The 17,379-nt window shown below is 41.2% G+C and overlaps 1 protein-coding gene across 1 annotated transcript; it reads left to right on the top strand.

Annotated features, from left to right (window-relative positions):
• Positions 1-9,545: 9,545 nt before the first annotated feature.
• LOC122426121 (small EDRK-rich factor 2-like) lies at positions 9,546-13,970 on the top strand. Its single transcript, XM_043444776.1, has 2 exons — positions 9,546-9,570; positions 13,751-13,970. The coding sequence occupies exons 1-2, from the start codon at positions 9,546-9,548 to the stop codon at positions 13,951-13,953; spliced, it is 228 nt and encodes a 75-aa protein (XP_043300711.1). The 3' UTR covers positions 13,954-13,970.
• The last annotated feature ends 3,409 nt before the right edge of the window (positions 13,971-17,379 follow it).

Genomic DNA, 17,379 nt, shown 5'->3' with positions numbered 1-17,379 from the left:
GAGCTATGATCTGTCAGTCCGCACACAACTGCCGGCGCTCTCCGCAAGGAACCTGGAAATGAGTGACATGGTTTAATCTACTCAACAGGTTTTTCATGAACACCTGCAACACTCTCTTCCCTTGAAAGGCTTTCAGGTTTATATATACAAGTGAAATCGTTAAACAGCAGTACTGATGTGTTCTAAGTAACAGTACAGGCACGTTCTGAGACGGCTGTGAAACAGACAAACCAGGTTAATGCTCTCAGTTTATTTCTAACGGAGGATGTATTCGTTCGCGAGAGCTGCTGTAACAAAGTACTATAGACTGGCTTAAACAGCAGAAATCGATTGTCTCACAGATCTGGAGACTATTGAAGTCCAAAATCCAGGTGTAGGTAGGGTTAGTTCCTTGTAAAGGAAAAATCTGGTCCAGGGCTCTTTTCTTGGCCATCTTCACGTTCATGTTCCCGTGGTGCTTCCCCTGAATACATGTCTGTGTTCAGATTCCCCCTTTTTATAAGACAGTCGTATTGAATTAGGCTTCCCCGATGGCTGTGTGGGTAAAGAATCCACCTGCAACGCAGGAGGCTATGTGGGCTCACTCCCTGGGTTGGGAAGATTCCCTGGAGGAGGAAATGGCAACCCACTCCAGTATGCTTACCTGGCGAGTCCCATGGACTGAGGAGCCTGGCAGACTACAGTCCATAGGGTCACAAAGAGTTGGACATGGCTGAGTGACTAAGCATGCACGTTGTATTAGATTAGGAGTTCACCCTACACCAGCTTTCCTGGTAGCTCAGATGGTAAAGCATCTGCCTACAATGCAGGAGACCTGGGTTCGATCCCTGGGTCAGGAAGATCTCCTGGAGAAGGAAATGGCAACCCACTCCAGTATTCTTGCCTGGAGAATTCCATGGACTGAGGAGCCTGTTGGGCTACAGTTCATGGGGTCGCAGAGTCAGACACAACTGAGCGACTTCACTTCACTTCTACGCCAGTACAACCTCATCTTAACTACTTGCATCTGCAACAACCCTATTTCCAAATAAGATCACATTATGAGATACTGGGGGTTAGGATTTCAATATAAGAATTGCAGTGGTGAGATGAGGGGTACAATTCAACCCATAACAGGGAGAGATGGCCAATAAATAGATAGATGGCTTTTAAAAAGGAACTAGGTGAAGTGCATGGCAAAGAGCTAAAAAGAGTGGTGAAGCAACAAAGAATGACTCAGTGGCTAGGTTAAGTTGAGGGTCCTGGATGGCCTCTCTCAGCTGGTGATGTTGCAACTGAGACCCTAACTAGGAGAAGTGAACCATGCTAATGTTAAACAGAAGAGCATTCCAGGCCAAGGAAGAGTTAGCACAAAAGCTCTAAAACAGAAACAAGAGGATGACCTCTGAATGAGAAGTGGATGACAGGCAGACCAGCTTAATGGGCATGCAACTTGTGCAATCCCATGGAGCCCCGCTCTCAGAAAGGCTCCATGCTTGCTTTAAGGCTCTGCTGGTCTAATTGCTCTCTTGCAATTCTTAATAATTTTTTAACAAGGAGCCCCATAGTTTCATTTTTTACTGGGTCCCACAAAGTATATAGCCAGTCCAGGTGACAGGAAATGTAAATGGATAAAGGAGCAGAAGCCAGATCATGTAGAGAATTGTAGGTTGGATTTTTTGTGGTATGTTTTACATTGGGTGAGATACCTTTGAAGGATCTTAAGCAGTGGAGAGAGATGATCTCATAGTAAATGGTCCCAGTAAAAGATGCTGATAGCTGTGGAAGAGATAGAGAGGGCTGGTTCACAATATATTGTAGAGCTTGTCAACAATTAAACTTCAGCTCACTCTAAAGACAACTTAGACAATTTAAATAAAAATAATTTAAAAGGTGAAATGTCAGTCTAGCACCATTGTACGATTCATCAGAGAAAAGCAGTTTATTTATCTCTTGCAAAGCTAGATGCCGAGAGAAGAATAGCAGCATATCTTTACTCTCTGGGTGGCTCTCCTTGCCACACAGTTCCCAATGACCAGCTCAGGACCCAAGGACATTTGATCCCATGGCAGTGGAATAGTCATTGGAAGGGAGGCATCTCCAAGCTCAGCCTCTCATATCGTCTAACCTGGGAAGTCATGACATTGGTGCCTTAACCTTAATTACAGCCATATATGTAATTAACACCCTGTGTGTAATTAACACCTGTGTTAATTACATATATGTAATTAATAACATTAATTAACACCCTGTGTTATTAATTCTGCAGTTCCTGGATCCAGGATCTGAATTTAAGGTATCAAATTTTATTGCTGAGATCTATATGCTCTGTGCCAGATGATAGAAATATTCCAGGCTGCTACAACAGAGGGGCTTTTAAGACATGGAAGCAACCTAAATGTCCCTCAAGAGATGAATGGATAAAGAAGATTTGGTATATATACAATAGAATTCTACTCAGCCACTAGAAAAAAATGAAATAATGCCATTTGCAGCAACATGGATGGACCTAGATATTATTATACTAAGTGAAGTAAGTCAGACAAAGACAAATACCATAGGACATCACTTATATGTGGAATCTAAAAAATACACTACAAATGAACTTATTTACAAAACAGGAGTAGACTCACAGACATAGAAAACAAACTTATGGTTACCAAAGGGGAAAGGGAGTGATAAATTAGGAATTTGGAATTAACAGATACATACTACTAATAGAAATAAAAGCAAAAATAAGCAAAAGGAACCTAATCAAACTTATAAGCATTTGTACAGCAAAGGAAACCATAAACAAAATGAAAAGACGACCTACAGACTAGGAGAAAATATTTGAAAATGATATGACCGACAAGGACTTAATCCAAAATATGCAAACAACACATACAACTCAAAAACAACTGAAAAACCCAACCCAATCAAAAAATGGGCAGAAGATCTAAATAGACATTTCTCCAAAGAAGACATTCAGATGCCCAACAGGCACATGAAAAGATGCTCAGCATTGCTAATTATCAGAGAAATGCAAAACAGAACTACAATGAGGTACCACCTCACACTGGTCAGACTGGCCATCATTTAAAAATGCACAAATAACAAATGCTGGAGAGAGGGTGTAGAGAAAAGGAAACCTTCCTTTGTTCTAGGTGGGACTGTAAATTGGTGCAGCCACTATGGAAAACAGTCTGGAGGTTCCTCAAAAAACTAAAAATGGAGTTGCCATTTGATCTAGCAATCCCACTCCTGAGCATACATTCAGACAAAACTATAATTCAAAAAGATGCATGCATCCCTATGTTCATAGCAGCACTATTCACAATAGCCAAGACATTAGAACAACCGAAATGTCCTTTGACAGATTAATGGATAAAGAAGTTGTGGTACACATATAAAAAGAACACAATCATGCCATTTGCAATAACATGGGTAGTCCTAGAGATTATCATACTAAATGACGTAAGTCAGGAAGAGAAAGACAAATACCATATGGTATCGCTTATATGTGGAATCTAAAATATGACACAAATGAATTTATCTACAGAAAAAAAAAAAAGACTCACAGATAATAGAGAACAGACTTGTGGTTGCCAAGAGGAGTGGAGGGTGGGGAAGGGATGGATGGGGAGTTTGGGATTAGCAGAGACAAACTTTTATATAGAGAATGGATAAACAACAAGGTCCTCCTGTATAGCACAGGGAACTATATTCAATATTCTGGGATAAACCATAATGGAAAAGCATATGAAAAAGAAAGTATATCTATGTATAACTGAATCACTTTGCTGTACAGCCAAAATTAAAATATTGCAAAATCAACTATACTTCAATAAAATAAATTTGAAAAACCAGATACACGGTAGTATATATAAAACATAAACAACAAGGACAGACTGTATAGTACATGGAACTGTATTCATGCTGCAACCAAGAGTTCTCACCCCAAAATGAAAAGATCCCACATGTCACAATGAAGATGAAAGATCCTGCATGCTGCAACTAAAACCTGGTGCAACCAAATAAATAAACAGATATCAATATTTTTTTAAAGCCTCTGCAAGTCATCATTTTGGCAGCCTTGGCAAAGGGCAAGAATTTATGATACCCAGTCATTCATTGGGCAACCACAGTACTGGCGCCCCAGGATTTGACATGTATGTGACCTATTGGGGGCGTGCATTCTGAGTCCCTCAGTCGTGTCCAACTCTTTGTGACACTATAGACCGTAACCCGCCAGGCTTCTTTGTCCATGGGATTCTCCAGGCAAGAACACTGGAGTGGACTGTCATTTTCCTCCTCCAGGGGATCTTCCTGACCCAGGGACCAAACCCGCATCTCCTGCGTCTCCTGCATTAGCAGGCAGATTCTTGACCACTGAGCCACCTGGGAAGCCCCATGTGGCCTATGACAGGGCCATTTATGAGACAGAGGTCATGGCAGCTGCTACAGTGCTGAACCTAAAAACACTGACAATCATATTCTTTCCAGTATAACCTCTGCATTTACTGTGGCCACAATCAACATCTGTTCTAGTGAGGAGCACCTGGAACAATGAGATCGTTTCTCTCCAAAGAGAACCACTTGAGGAACAACAGATAATTCATCTCTTCTTGAGGGTTTTCCAAGGTTCCCACTGAAAGTGCATGTGTAAAGTAATTGAACAGCAGAGTCAGGAGCAGCTGCGAAATTTCCAACAGTATGCAAGGACAGAGTTGCACACCTGTCAGGAGACATCTGATTTGTCCTGAACAATAGACTAGACTATGAATATTGTGCACTGCACTAATGCATGTCCCACCTGCCCTCTCCCCAACAGTTGATACCCAGGGCAAAGTCACCCCCCGGCATGCCACCTGCTCTGCATCTCCAGGTGCTGGATCGTCATTTCTCTTCATCTCGGGGGAATCGGGAAGTGGTCACCACCAAATATGCTACTCCTCAATGGAAGTCAGGATATTTTTTAATACATGTCATTTTAACTCAACAGCAACTCTGGGTTGACCTGCCAATGTGAGCAGCCAGCCTTATTCTTAAGTGAACACATTTTCCCTTGGGTGAGACACTGAATTTTTCCCAGGGTTGAGTGCTAACTCCTGGGTCACATCCCAAATGGCACCTCAGTCCGTATTTTACTCCCAGGTGAAACCCTGACCTCATCGAGAATGGTTAGGTGGACTTTTTGGCACCCTGGGAGGCACACGAATGATCCTCTGCTATGAGCAGCTCAATCTTGTTGCTGTTTTGTTTTGATTTTACTTCTTATTTTTGAGAATGTGTTTTCCACACCACAAGGCTTGTGGAATCTTAGTTCCTCAATCAGGAATTGAACCTGGGCCTCAGCAGTGAACGTGTGGGGTCCTAACCACTGAACCTCCAGGGAATTCTCTGGAGAATTTTAATATACAAAGTACATTGATTGTAAATATGCCATAGGGGATTAAGGAAGTTCCCTAATGGGAAGAAAAGAGTTAATAGCAGGCCTGCAACTCACTCCCTCTTTCTCCTGAGATGAAAGGGGAAAAAAATATCCCTGGTCAAATCTTACATACACACTAATAACCCATGCTCTTGGTAAACACAATAAGAGTATATACTTACTAGCAGAAAAGTAACAGAAAATCCTTGTCTATGAAATGTTTTTAATAGGATACACCTGCCCTGTATAAACTGCTTACTGTAAATAATCCTGGATTTTATGGATTTATGGAGAGCATGGCTAAGCAGAGAATGGGGAATATAAGCAGTGTAATTAATCAGATATAAGATAGAGACGTTCCACAACCAAAAGGAAGCAATGGCTTCCTACATATTGCTCAAAACACACCTCACCTGTTAAATCTGAAACTAAGACACATCCTTCTTTTCTTTTTTGTAATATGTATTTATTTATTTAGCTGTGCTTGGTCTTAGTTGCAGCATACAGGGTGTTCCATCTTCTTTGCAGCATGCTGGATCTTTAGTTGTGACATTTTGGATCTTTTATTTTTATTTAATTCAATTTATCTATTTTTATTTTGGCTGCACTTGGTCTTCATTGTGGCGCACTGGCTTCCTCTAGTTTCTCTGTGCAGTGGTGTCTCTCTGCAGTGAGCAGGCTTCTCTAATTGCCATATGGGGGCTTAGTTGCCTTGGGCGTGTGGGACCCTAGTTCCTGGACCAAGGATAGAACCCAAGCATCCTGCATTGGTATCCATCCCAGGTGGCGCTAGTGGTAAAGAACCTGCCTGCCAATGCAGGAGGTATAACAGACACAGGTTCAATCCCTGAGTCAGGAAGATCCCTGAAGGAGGGCATGGCAACCCACTCCAGTATTCTTACCTGGAGAATCCCATGGACAGAGGAGCCTGGTGGGCTACAGTCCATGGGGTCGCAAAGACTCTAACACGACTAAATCAACTTAGTACACATACCCTGCATTGGTACCTCAGAGTCTTAGCCACTGGGTGACCAGGGAGGTCCCTAGAACACATCTTATTGTTAGAATGGAAGGACACGCTCTCTAAATGGGGAGCTCCATCTGACAGTATTGGACTTCTCCAAGGGAAAAATACTTTACCTGTGTTTTGTGATTGCCTTTTTCCTTTATTAGTCTAGTATAGGGTAAGAGCTATGACTTACGTGAGTCTGATTCAAAAGTTCAGTTCCTCTTATTACCGTTCCTTTTGTTTTTTTTTTTAATCATGAATAGATGTTGAATTTTACAAACACTTTTTCTGCCTTTATTGAGGTGAATGCATGATTTTTCTCATTTAATTTACAAATACAGTGGATTATGTTAATGGATTTTTTAAATTGTCAAATGAATGTTGCATTCCTAGGATAAAATTCACTTGGTCATAAATTCTTACCTTTTTCATAAATTGCTGGACTTGACTTGCTACTATCTTATTTAGGGTTTTTGCATTCATATTTATGATTGGGATGGGTCTTTAATTTTTATGCTTGTCCTATCCTCAGGTTTGGTTTCATGGTAATGTCAAATTCATAAAATGCCTTGGAGAATATTCCCACTTTTTATCTTCCCTGGAAGAACTTGTGTAGGATGGTATTTACTCCCTCTCTGCACAGTCTGCTTCTTTGGACACCCATATCCACATGCATTTATTCCTAAACATCAAACACGCTTATCTCCTCCCTGACAGGCCATGTAAAATCCCATCCAGTTACTACATCTCACTGAAAGTCTGTCTGTGATGTGCAGTCTTCTCTATCAAGTCCAAATGTGGAAAACACTACCTGCCTGTCATTCAACACTCCCAATATACAAAGATAAAGAAGAAAAAAGAAACGTGCAATTCAAAAAAAAGCTACAGTAGAGAATGCGAACCCCTAGAAGTCATGGCAATTGTGCAACACTATTATTAAAACCTCTTGGGCAGGAATAGTGAGGATTTCCTGCCCAGTCAATATTGTAAATTCTTGGGAGCCAGGCAGCCCCTGGATCTCTTCTCTGGAAGGATCTTCTTAGTCCATCGTTTTCTGTGTCCACATCCGAGGTGGCACTGGAGAAAACGTCCTTCTTGGCAGCTGCCGGGCTGTTCTGATTATTGTCTCTCAGCTTCAAGCCACCCTCAATGCTCAGCTTTGTGATGCCAGAGCTGAGACTCTGGGAAATCACAGTTCTTTTTTTGCCAGCTGCCAGGAGGGGACCCCAGAGGGAGACTGCATTTCTGGAAGAGGGTGAAGGTGTATCCTTCTTCCTGTTTACTCCTGTTCCCTCAGCATCATTTTGGCAATGATTTTGACTCTGGTAACTTCAGTTTGTTCCAGAAGCGGCGGTTGATTTTGGTTTGTACTTTTCTAACATTCATAGAATCTATTTCACTGTGTCCCCCTGAGAGATACCAGGGATTGCAAGCTGCCTCCTCTTCTCAGAGGTCTGGGTTCCAGCTACATTTGCCAGATTTTGCAAAGAAAAACAACACCACCAGTTAAATTTGAATTTCAGATAAACTATGAATAATTTCTTTTAGTATACGTATGTCCCCTATGACATTTGGACCTATTTACGTATGAAATAGCTCATCATTTATTTGAAATTCAGATTTAACTGGTGTCCAATTTTTTTCTTTGTAAATCTAGTTCGAGCTTCTAAACTGAAATGATTCCAGGACTTCCCTGGTGGTCCATGGCTAAGACTACTCACCCCCAATGCAGGGGGCCTGGGTTTGATCTCTGGTCAGGGAACTAGATCCCACATGCTACAACTAAGAGTTCCCATGCCACAATAAAGATCTAATATATCATATGCTTCAACTAAGACCCGGCACAGCCAAAGAAATAAATATCTAAATTGAAATGATTCCACCCTATTCCCTATGATGCCCCAGAGGTAGGGGTAGTAACAGCTTCTTGCAGTTACTCTCTTTATGACACTTTCATTTCTCTCTTGGCCTTTTTCATTCTCCAACATCTGCTTACCAATTGTTTGTATTAAGTGCTCTCTCTTAAAACAACTGATACATTTTCTGTTTCTTGATTGGATCCTGACTGATAGAGCAGCACAGCCCATTTCTTGATGATATGGATTCCAGGACCCAGAAATGGCCTCAAATACAATCCCCCAAGAATTTCCCCAGTCACTCAGAAGGTAAAGAATCCTCCTGCAATGCAGGAGGTGCAAAAGGCAGGTTCGATCCCTGGGTCAGGAACATCCCCTGGAGAAGGGAATGGGAACCCACTCCAGTATTCTTGCCTGGAGAATCCCATGGACAGAGGAGCCTGGCGGGCTACAGTCCATGGGGTAGCAAAGAGTTGGACACAACTGAAGGACTGAGCCTACACACGAGCACTGGCAGGTGAAAGATATTTTTAAAAGGTCCCGAAACCACAGTCTTATCTTCTTTCAAGGCAGCCACTTTGCTGGCACCAGGAATGGCCTGTCCAGTTTGGGAAACAGAAGCAGGTGGCTTTTTCAGTTGTGCAAGAGACCAAATTATGAGGTTCTAGTCAATTTAGATCTCAGGGTTTAAGCAGAGTTCCTTCCTTAGTAAAGCTATGCTCCAATCATCTCTTCTTGCAATCTGGCTTGCCCTACTGTGAGTAGGACATCTTTCCATCAAAGGACTTTACTAAATGTAGCAAGGAGCCAGCATGAACCAACAATCCGAATTTTCCTACCCCTGCCCCTAAAGCTAATGCCTCAGTTGGTTTATGACCTGCTTTCTTCTTTTAAAAAAAATAGTTTACTTGGCTGTGTTGGGTCTTAGTTGCAGCATGCGGGATCTTCATTGAGTCAGGCGGGATCTTTCCTTGTGTGCATAGACTCTAGCTGCAGCACATGAGCTCAATAGTTTCAGCGAGAGGGCCTAGTTGCCCTGGGACATGTGGCATCTTAGTTCCCCTACCAGGGATTGAACCCTCATCCCCTGCAATGCAAGATGAATTCTTCACCACTGGACCACCAGGGAAGTCCCTGTGACCTGCTTTACCAAGATAAGACAGACAACATTGGGAATAAATATTTCACTTGTTACTTTATTTTTTATTTTATTGAATTATAGTTCATTTACAATGTTATGTTGTATTAATTTCTTCTACACAACAAAATGATTTGGTCATATGTACGTATGGGACTTCCCCCGTGGCTCAGCGGTAAGGAATCGCCCTGCACTGTTCAGGAGACACAGGAAATGTGAGTTCAATCACTTAGTCAAGGAAGATGCCCTGGAGGAAGGCATGGCAACCCACAGCAGTATTCTTGCCTGAGAAATCCCATGGACAGAGGAGCCTGGTGGACTACAGTCCATGGAGTTGCAAAGAGTTGGACGTGACTGAAGTGACTGAGCAGCATGTGTGTGTGTGTGTGTGTGTGTGTGTGTGTGTGTGTGTGTATTTCACTTCTGTAATAGAAGGCTCACCTGTTTTCCAGCCTGCAAAAATCTGCTTCTTCATTGCCCCAGACCCTACCTCCTCCTTGAATCTACCCTCTTTAAGGTGGATTTTGTTGTCTGCAGAAACAGAAATTCTGATTAAAGTAGGAATTTTAAGTGATAGAGACCTGAAAAACCTAAAACTTAAATTCTGGATTTAATTTTTCTAATGAAATGAGAAGTCCAGAGGTAGGCAGCCAGGGCTGTGACATTCCACAAAATCATCAAGGACTTAGGTCCTTTTGTTATCCTGTCTATCATCTAGTACACAGCTTTCATATTTAAGATTCTTTCTGGGTCATAGGATAACTACTGGCGCTCCAGTCATTAAAGTCAAGCTCCAGGAAGGAAGAAGGGGAACATAAAAGGGCAAAAGATATATACCAACTGAACTAGCTCATCTTTTTAAAGAGCTTTCCTGGAAACCCTACCCAATAATTCCTACTTACATTTTGTTAGCCAGAATGTAGTCATATGACCACTCTTGCCTGTAAGAGAATGTAATTTCTTAGCCGGGAATATTGCTGTCTCAGGATTGTGTTTATAAGAAAGTGGGAAATAAGTCTTGGTAAGTACATCTTACCTGTTTGGATCAGCATGGGTTAGAGTGTAACCAATTAGCCATGAGCATCCCACATGCTGTGGACATCAGTCAGTATATTTAAAGAGAGAATGGACAACACACAAAAACCAGTTTTGATTCTATATTCCAGCAATGAATAATCTGAAAAGGAAATCAAGAAAACAATTCCATTTACAATAGCATGCAACAGAATAAAATACCTAGGAATGTAATCAAGGAGGTAAAAAACTTGTGTACTGAAAACTAGAAAACATTGCTGAAATTTAAAAAGGTCTAAATAAATGGGAAGACATTTCATGTTTACAGATTAGAAGACAATATTATTAAGATAACAATAACGTCCCTCAGCAATCTACAGATTCAACACAATCCCTACTAAAACTCCAATGGCCCTTTTTTTTCTTTCAGAAATAGAGAAACTGATTCTCAAATTCATGTGGAACTGCAAGGAACTCTGAATAGCCAAAGCAATATTGAAAAAGAAAAATAGAGCTGGAAAACTCAGACTTTCTGATTTCAAAACTTACTACAGGGACTTCCCTGGTGGTCCATGGCTGGGACTCTGAGCTCCCAGTGCAGGAGGCCCAGGTTCGACCCCTGGTCAGGGAGCTAGATCCCACATGCTACAACTAAGACCCAGAGCAGCCAAATAAATAAATTTAAAAATTAAAAAAAAAAAACAAAAAAACTTACTACAAAGCTACAATCATCAATACAGTGTGGTACTGGTATAAGAATAGATAAATAAATCAAGGAATAGAATTGAGAGTCCAGAAATAAACCCAAACATCTACTGACTTCCAGTAAGTAAGTCAAGACCAATAGGGGAAGAATAGTCTTTTCAATAAATGGTACTGGAACAACTGGATAACCATGTACAGAAGAAGGAAGTTGGATCCCTACCTCACCCCATATACAGAAGTTAATGAAAATGAATCATTGACCTAAGTATAAGATCTAAAACTATAAAACCCTTAGAAAAAAACAGAGGTAAATCTTCACAACTTCACATCTGGCAATGGATTCTTAGATTTCACAACAAAAGGCCAAACAAAAGAGAAAATAGATAATTTGGATTTCAAAACATTAAAAATTTTGTTTTCTCAAAGATGTGAAAGCAGCTTACATAATTAGAGAAAATATGTCCAAATTATATATCTAATAAGGTTTCAGAGTATATAAAGAACTCTTACAACTCAACAACAAATAGACAAACAACCCAATTTAAAATGAGTAAAGGACTTGAATAGATGTTTCTTCAAAGAAGAGATACATATGTCCAGTACATACATGAAAGATGCTCAGCATCATTGGTAATTAAGGAAATGCAAAGGATTAAGGAAATGCAATTAAGGAAATGCAAATCAAAACCACAATGAGATACCACTTTACATCCACTAATACGGCTTTAATCAAAAAGACAGATAATATAATAACAAAGGTCACAAGGCTATGGAGAGATAGAAACTCTTGTACATTGCTGACAAGAATGTAAAATGGTACATCTATCGTGGAAAGTTTTAATAAGTTCCTCAAAAAGTTGGATAGGATTACAATATGACCCAGAAATATAGTAATATATTTACTCTTAGGTATATACCCAAGAAAATGAAAACATATATTCACAGAGAAACTTAACCACAAATATATTTATCAGCCCTATTCATAATGGACAAAAACACAAAGTCCATCAACAGATACATGGATAGGCAAAATGTGGTATAAACACTCAATGGAATACTATTCAATCATAAGAAAGAACAAAGTATTGATATATACTACAAGTTGCATGAATCTCAAAAACATGCCAAGTGAAAAAGCCAGACACAAAAGACCATATTTTGTTTGATTCCTTTTATATAACATACCCAGAATAGACAAACCCATAGGTACAGAAAGTAGGTTAGTAGTTACCAGGGAATGGGGGAGGGGAAAATAAGAATATGAGGTAATTTTCTGGAGTGATTAAAAAAAAAGTAGAAACTAGAGAGATGGTAGTTGTACTATGTTGTGCAAACACTAAATGCCACTAAATCATATACTTAAAAAAAAACTTTAAAAAATTTGTTTTGACTGCATCAGGTCTTAGTTGTTGTCATGAGGGACCTTTCAATGTGGTGCAGGCTCAGTAGTTTTGGCTCTCAGGCTTAGTGGCTCCACAGCATGTGGGATCTTAGTTCCTGGACCAGAAATGGAACCCGTGTCCCCTGCACTGCAAAGAGGATTCTTAAGCCACCGGAATACCAGGGAAGTCCCTAAATTATATACTTTTAAATGGTGAATTGTATGTTATATGAATTCTATCTCAGATTTTTTAATTTATTTATTTAATTGAAGGATAATTCCTTTACAATATTGTGATTGTTTTTGCCACACATCAATATGAATCAGCCATAGGTAAACATGTGTCCCCTCCATCCTGAACCTCCCTCCCACCTCCCTCCTCACTCTATCACTCTAGGTTGTCATAGAGCACCGGTTTTGGGTGCCCTGTGTCATACATCAAATTCACATTGGTTATCTGTTTTACATATGTATATTTATATTTTACATATATTTACATTTATTTTTACATATATTTTAGATATATTATATGTATGTTTCAATGCTATTCTCTCAAATCATCCCACCCTTTCCTTCTCCCAGTGAGTCCAGAAGTCTGTTTTTTACGTCTGTGTCTCCTTTGCTGCCATGCAGATAGGATCATCAATACCATCTTTCTAGATTCCATACAAATGCATTAATATACGGTATTTGTCCTTCTCTTTCTGACTTACTTCACTCTGTATAATAGGCTCTAGGTTCATCCACCTCATTAGAACTGGCTCAAATGCATTCCTTTTTATAGCTGAGTAATATTCCATTGTGTTTATGTACCACAACTTCCTTATCCATTCATCTGCTGATGATCTCTAGGTTACTCCCATGTCCTAGCTATTGTAAATAGTGCTGCAGTGAATATTGGAGTATACACGTCTTTTTCAATTCTGGTTTCCTCAGGGTACATGCCCAGTAGTGAGATTGCTGGATCGTATGGTAGTTTTATTCCTAGATTTTTAAGGAATCTCCATACTGTTCTCCATAGTGGTTGTTATCAGTTTACATTCCTACCAACAGTGTAAAAGGGTTCCCTTTTCTCCATACCCTCTCCAGACTTTATTGTTTGTAGACTTTTTGATTATGGACATTCTGACTGGTGTGAGATGATACCTCATTGTGGTTTTGATTTGCATTTCTCTAAGAATGAGCAAATGTTGAGCACCTCAACTTTGTTTAAAAGCGTGGAAGGAGAGGGGCCTGTAACGTCGTACTGAACGAGGGGACGCAACGGAGGCAGGCCGGAGCGGTTGCCATCGCCAGCGCAAGCTCGCCCTCCAGAAGAATGTGAAAAAGCAGAGCGACTCGGTTAAGGGAAATCGCCGAGATGACGGGCTTCCTGCTGCCGCCCCCAAGGAGAGGGACTCGGAGATCATGCAGCAGAAGCAGAAAAAGGCAAAGGAGAAGAAAGAGGAGCCCAGGTAGCTTTGTGGCTTCGTGTCCAACCCTCTCGCCCTCCGCCCGTGTGCCTGGAGCCAGCCCCGTCACGCTCGCGGTTTCTCCTCTGGGCTCACGGTCCCGGCACCGATAGCACGCCCTTCGCCCCGAGTCTGCGGCGGGTCCCGCCTGTGCTTCCTACCCCTCGGGTAGCCTCTCTCCCCCTGGGCCACTCTTGGGGGTTACCAGTGCTTTTTATTCCTGTGGGGCTCACCCCAAAGTATTAAAAGTAACTTTGCAAAAATAAATAAATAAATAAAAGCGTGGAGGAAAAAAGTGGTCATGGACAGTACAGTTACTCAAGCAAATCAGTTAAGTGTAGGTCAATTAAGACAGATTCTTCAAATACGTTTAATCCACGTAGTAAGACCGAACTAAATTTCTTAGCAAGAGCGTAGAAGGTCTACTAAGCCATAAGGAAGTGTTCTCTCCTCTCTTGTCTGAAGATTTTGATCCTCTTAATCGGTAAGGCTGAACCCCCGTTGCTGGAGAAAACTTAAGTCCTTTCTTGCCCCTAGAACCAAGTCCAAGCCAGAACCAAAGTTCAAACCTTCATATCTTACAGGATAAAATGCAGACCAAAAAAAAAAAAAGGGCAAGAGGACGTCTGCTGAAAGAAAAAATTGCAGCAATTTGCTATTTTATATAATGGAAAAGCAGGAGACTATTTGTGAGGGGGATTTGGAGGGTACTTAAGTAAAGCCTGAATAAAATTTCAGATCAAAATGAATGTATCGATCTGAGTGTGCTTACTGGAGAGTCTGCATTCAGTATGCTCCCTCTGACAGCTGGCAGCTGTTATTCTAGCAATTTGAAGTGTTAGTTTATGCAAATGTGGATACAATACTGACCCATCATTAATTTGTATGACAGTCAAAATCTCTTGGCATAAACCAGAGGAAGAAATTCAAAGATTTCAAGAGGCAGGATGATTTATTAAATCTATATATATGCATCTTGCTGACCAAGCCTTTATTATATTCTTTGAAAAGATCCAAAATTTACTTCCTTTAACAAAGCTGAGGAGAAGGCAATGGCACCCCACTCCAGTACTCTTGCCTGGAAAATCCTATGGACGAAGGAGCCTGGTAGGCTGCAGTCCATGGGGTCTCATAGAGTCGGACAGGACTGAGTGACTTCACTTTCACTTTTCACTTTCATGCATTGCAGAAGGAAATGGCAACCCACTCCAGTGTTCTTGCCTGGAGAATCCCAGGGACGGGGGAGCCTGGTGGGCTGCCGTCTATGGGGTCACACAGAGTCAGACACGACTGAAGCGACTTAGCAGCAGCAGCAACAAAGCTGAAGGACAATTGATGAGGGACATGCCAAAATCATTAAAAAGCACTCTTCCGACCATCCTCTGTGAGTCAGGAATGGTGGTAATCGGGTCTACAATTGAAATAGACTCAGCTCAGGGAGGATGGGAGGATTCTGGGGTGGTGGAGTCAGGTGGGAGCAACTACCCATCAAATACAAAATGGGAAGGGTTATCAATAAGAAGCATAGTGGGCATGAAATCACAGTGGTTTGATCCACAGAAGTCTTTGAAAGCAACTGAGTAATCATTAACAGTTCCCATTTAGGTTTTTTCTCCCATTTAGTTTTTATAACAATAACAAGAAAAAAACACTTCTGGGTCCAGTGAACAAAGGCTTCTACTGACATAATAAACAAATTTGAGCTTTCATCTAATCCCCATATCCAAATCAATTTACAAATGCTCTGACCACTAAGGAAAAAGAAAATCAAGGACCCTTAAGGAGAGATACAACAAAAATACCGTAAGATCATACTGTGAGTCTTTTTCCTGCCTGATCCAAAGAACGTGTGCTCAGACACTGGCCACACTTTTTTCTAGGCACCTATAATTCCCCTGTGCTGCAAAAGAGTGTGGGTTTATGGAAATGTGTGAATCAGTACCAGTTGGAAAACAGACACCACCCTACATATTTCAAGCACAGAGAATGTAATGCATGGATTAGTGACAAAGATATTGGAAATGCTGGAAGCTAGTGGTGAAAGACGGAAGTCTCTGGAACCCAGGAAGCTACTTGCACTCTTAGGCTGATGCCTAAGTGTGCCCAACCCCACACTCACTACTGATGATGCCAGAGTACCTTCTGCTGCCAAAGATAAGGCACCTCCTGAAGCAGAAGACTTTCTCCCTTCCACCTTCAAATATAACCAAGTGGACTTTCCTGGTGGTCCAGTGGTTAAGAATCCACCTGCCCTCCCTTTGCCCTGGGTGAGCTACTTCCAGGGTGAGGGGTTGGCAAGGGGCCTGCAGTGGTAGCTGGTGATACAGGACAGAGCTCTCTGCGAGCGGCCGGCCACAGGGCCACACAGCTGTGGGTGCTGCTCCCTGTGAGCTACAGAGAGGAGAGGCGGCAGGTGCTCCAAGAGGAGGAACAGGACGTAGGGGTCCTAGCAGGGGACTCAGGTCCGAAGCAGAGAAGGGAACCTGGGGAGAGTCTTCATAGCCAGATCCAGTCCTGCACAAGCCAGGACAAACACTCTCCTGAGCCTAACTTGAGAACACGCGCTGCAAAAATATGCATCTATATCTTAAGCTGCTCTTTTGGGAAAGACATCGTGGGAGTATGGATATTCTCCGACTTTATTTATTTAGGACAAATAAACTGGTAAACTGTGTGAAAAAAAAAAAAAAAAAGAATCCACCTGCCAATGCAGGGGACATGGGTTTGATTCCTGGCCCAGGAAGATTCTATGTACTGTGGGGCAACTAAGCCCAAGTGCCACAACTATTGAGCCCATCTGCTGCAACTACTGAAGCCAACATGCCCTGGAGTCCGTGCTCTGCAATGAGAAGCCACCACAATAGGAAACCCAAGAACCACAACTAGAGCAGCCCCTGCTCAATGCAACTAAAGAAAGCCCACGGGCAGCAAGACCCAGTACAACCAAAAATAAATAAATAAAATTTTTTTAATAAACAAAGAAAAAAGGCAAACATAGAATGGGAGAAGATGTTTTCAATACATATGGAGATTAGAAAATATCTATTAACAAAAAAACATAACTAGTTGTCTCCCATTGGCAGAAACTAACGGGAACCCAGCTAGCAAAGGAATCTGGGAAATATATAATTTGCAGGCCTCTAGTCCTGGGAGTACAAAGGAGATGACAAAAGAACAGATGAGAAATTAAGTACTAAGAGACAATATGAAGTATAGGGAATTAGGCCATAAATGGAGTTTTGATCAAAGTCCATTTAAGGACTGATCTAGGCATGTGCTAGTCTTTGTTCTCATTTGTGTAATTGGAATAAATATCTTAAATCATTGACAGAATCCTACACTGGCTCCTAGACAACATGTTAAAAGTTTTTATTATAAGAAAAATGAACTAGATATTATTGAAGTTCATCATGCCCACCAATATGTAAATTAA

Source organism: Cervus canadensis, chromosome 24, assembly GCF_019320065.1.
Source record: "Cervus canadensis isolate Bull #8, Minnesota chromosome 24, ASM1932006v1, whole genome shotgun sequence".
Taxonomy (NCBI): Eukaryota; Metazoa; Chordata; class Mammalia; order Artiodactyla; family Cervidae; genus Cervus; species Cervus canadensis.
The sequence above is the reverse complement of the archived record's forward strand: the minus strand, read 5'-3'. Positions and strand labels throughout refer to the sequence as shown.

Bases quoted from the DNA above. Each gene is read 5' to 3' on its own strand.
- LOC122426121 (XM_043444776.1), top strand. From the start codon at position 9,546: ATGGGACTTCCCCCGTGGCTCAGCG. The intron at 9,571-13,750 runs GTAAGGAATCGC...GTACTGAACGAG, and splicing joins ACTTCCCCCGTGGCTCAGCG to GGGACGCAACGGAGGCAGGC.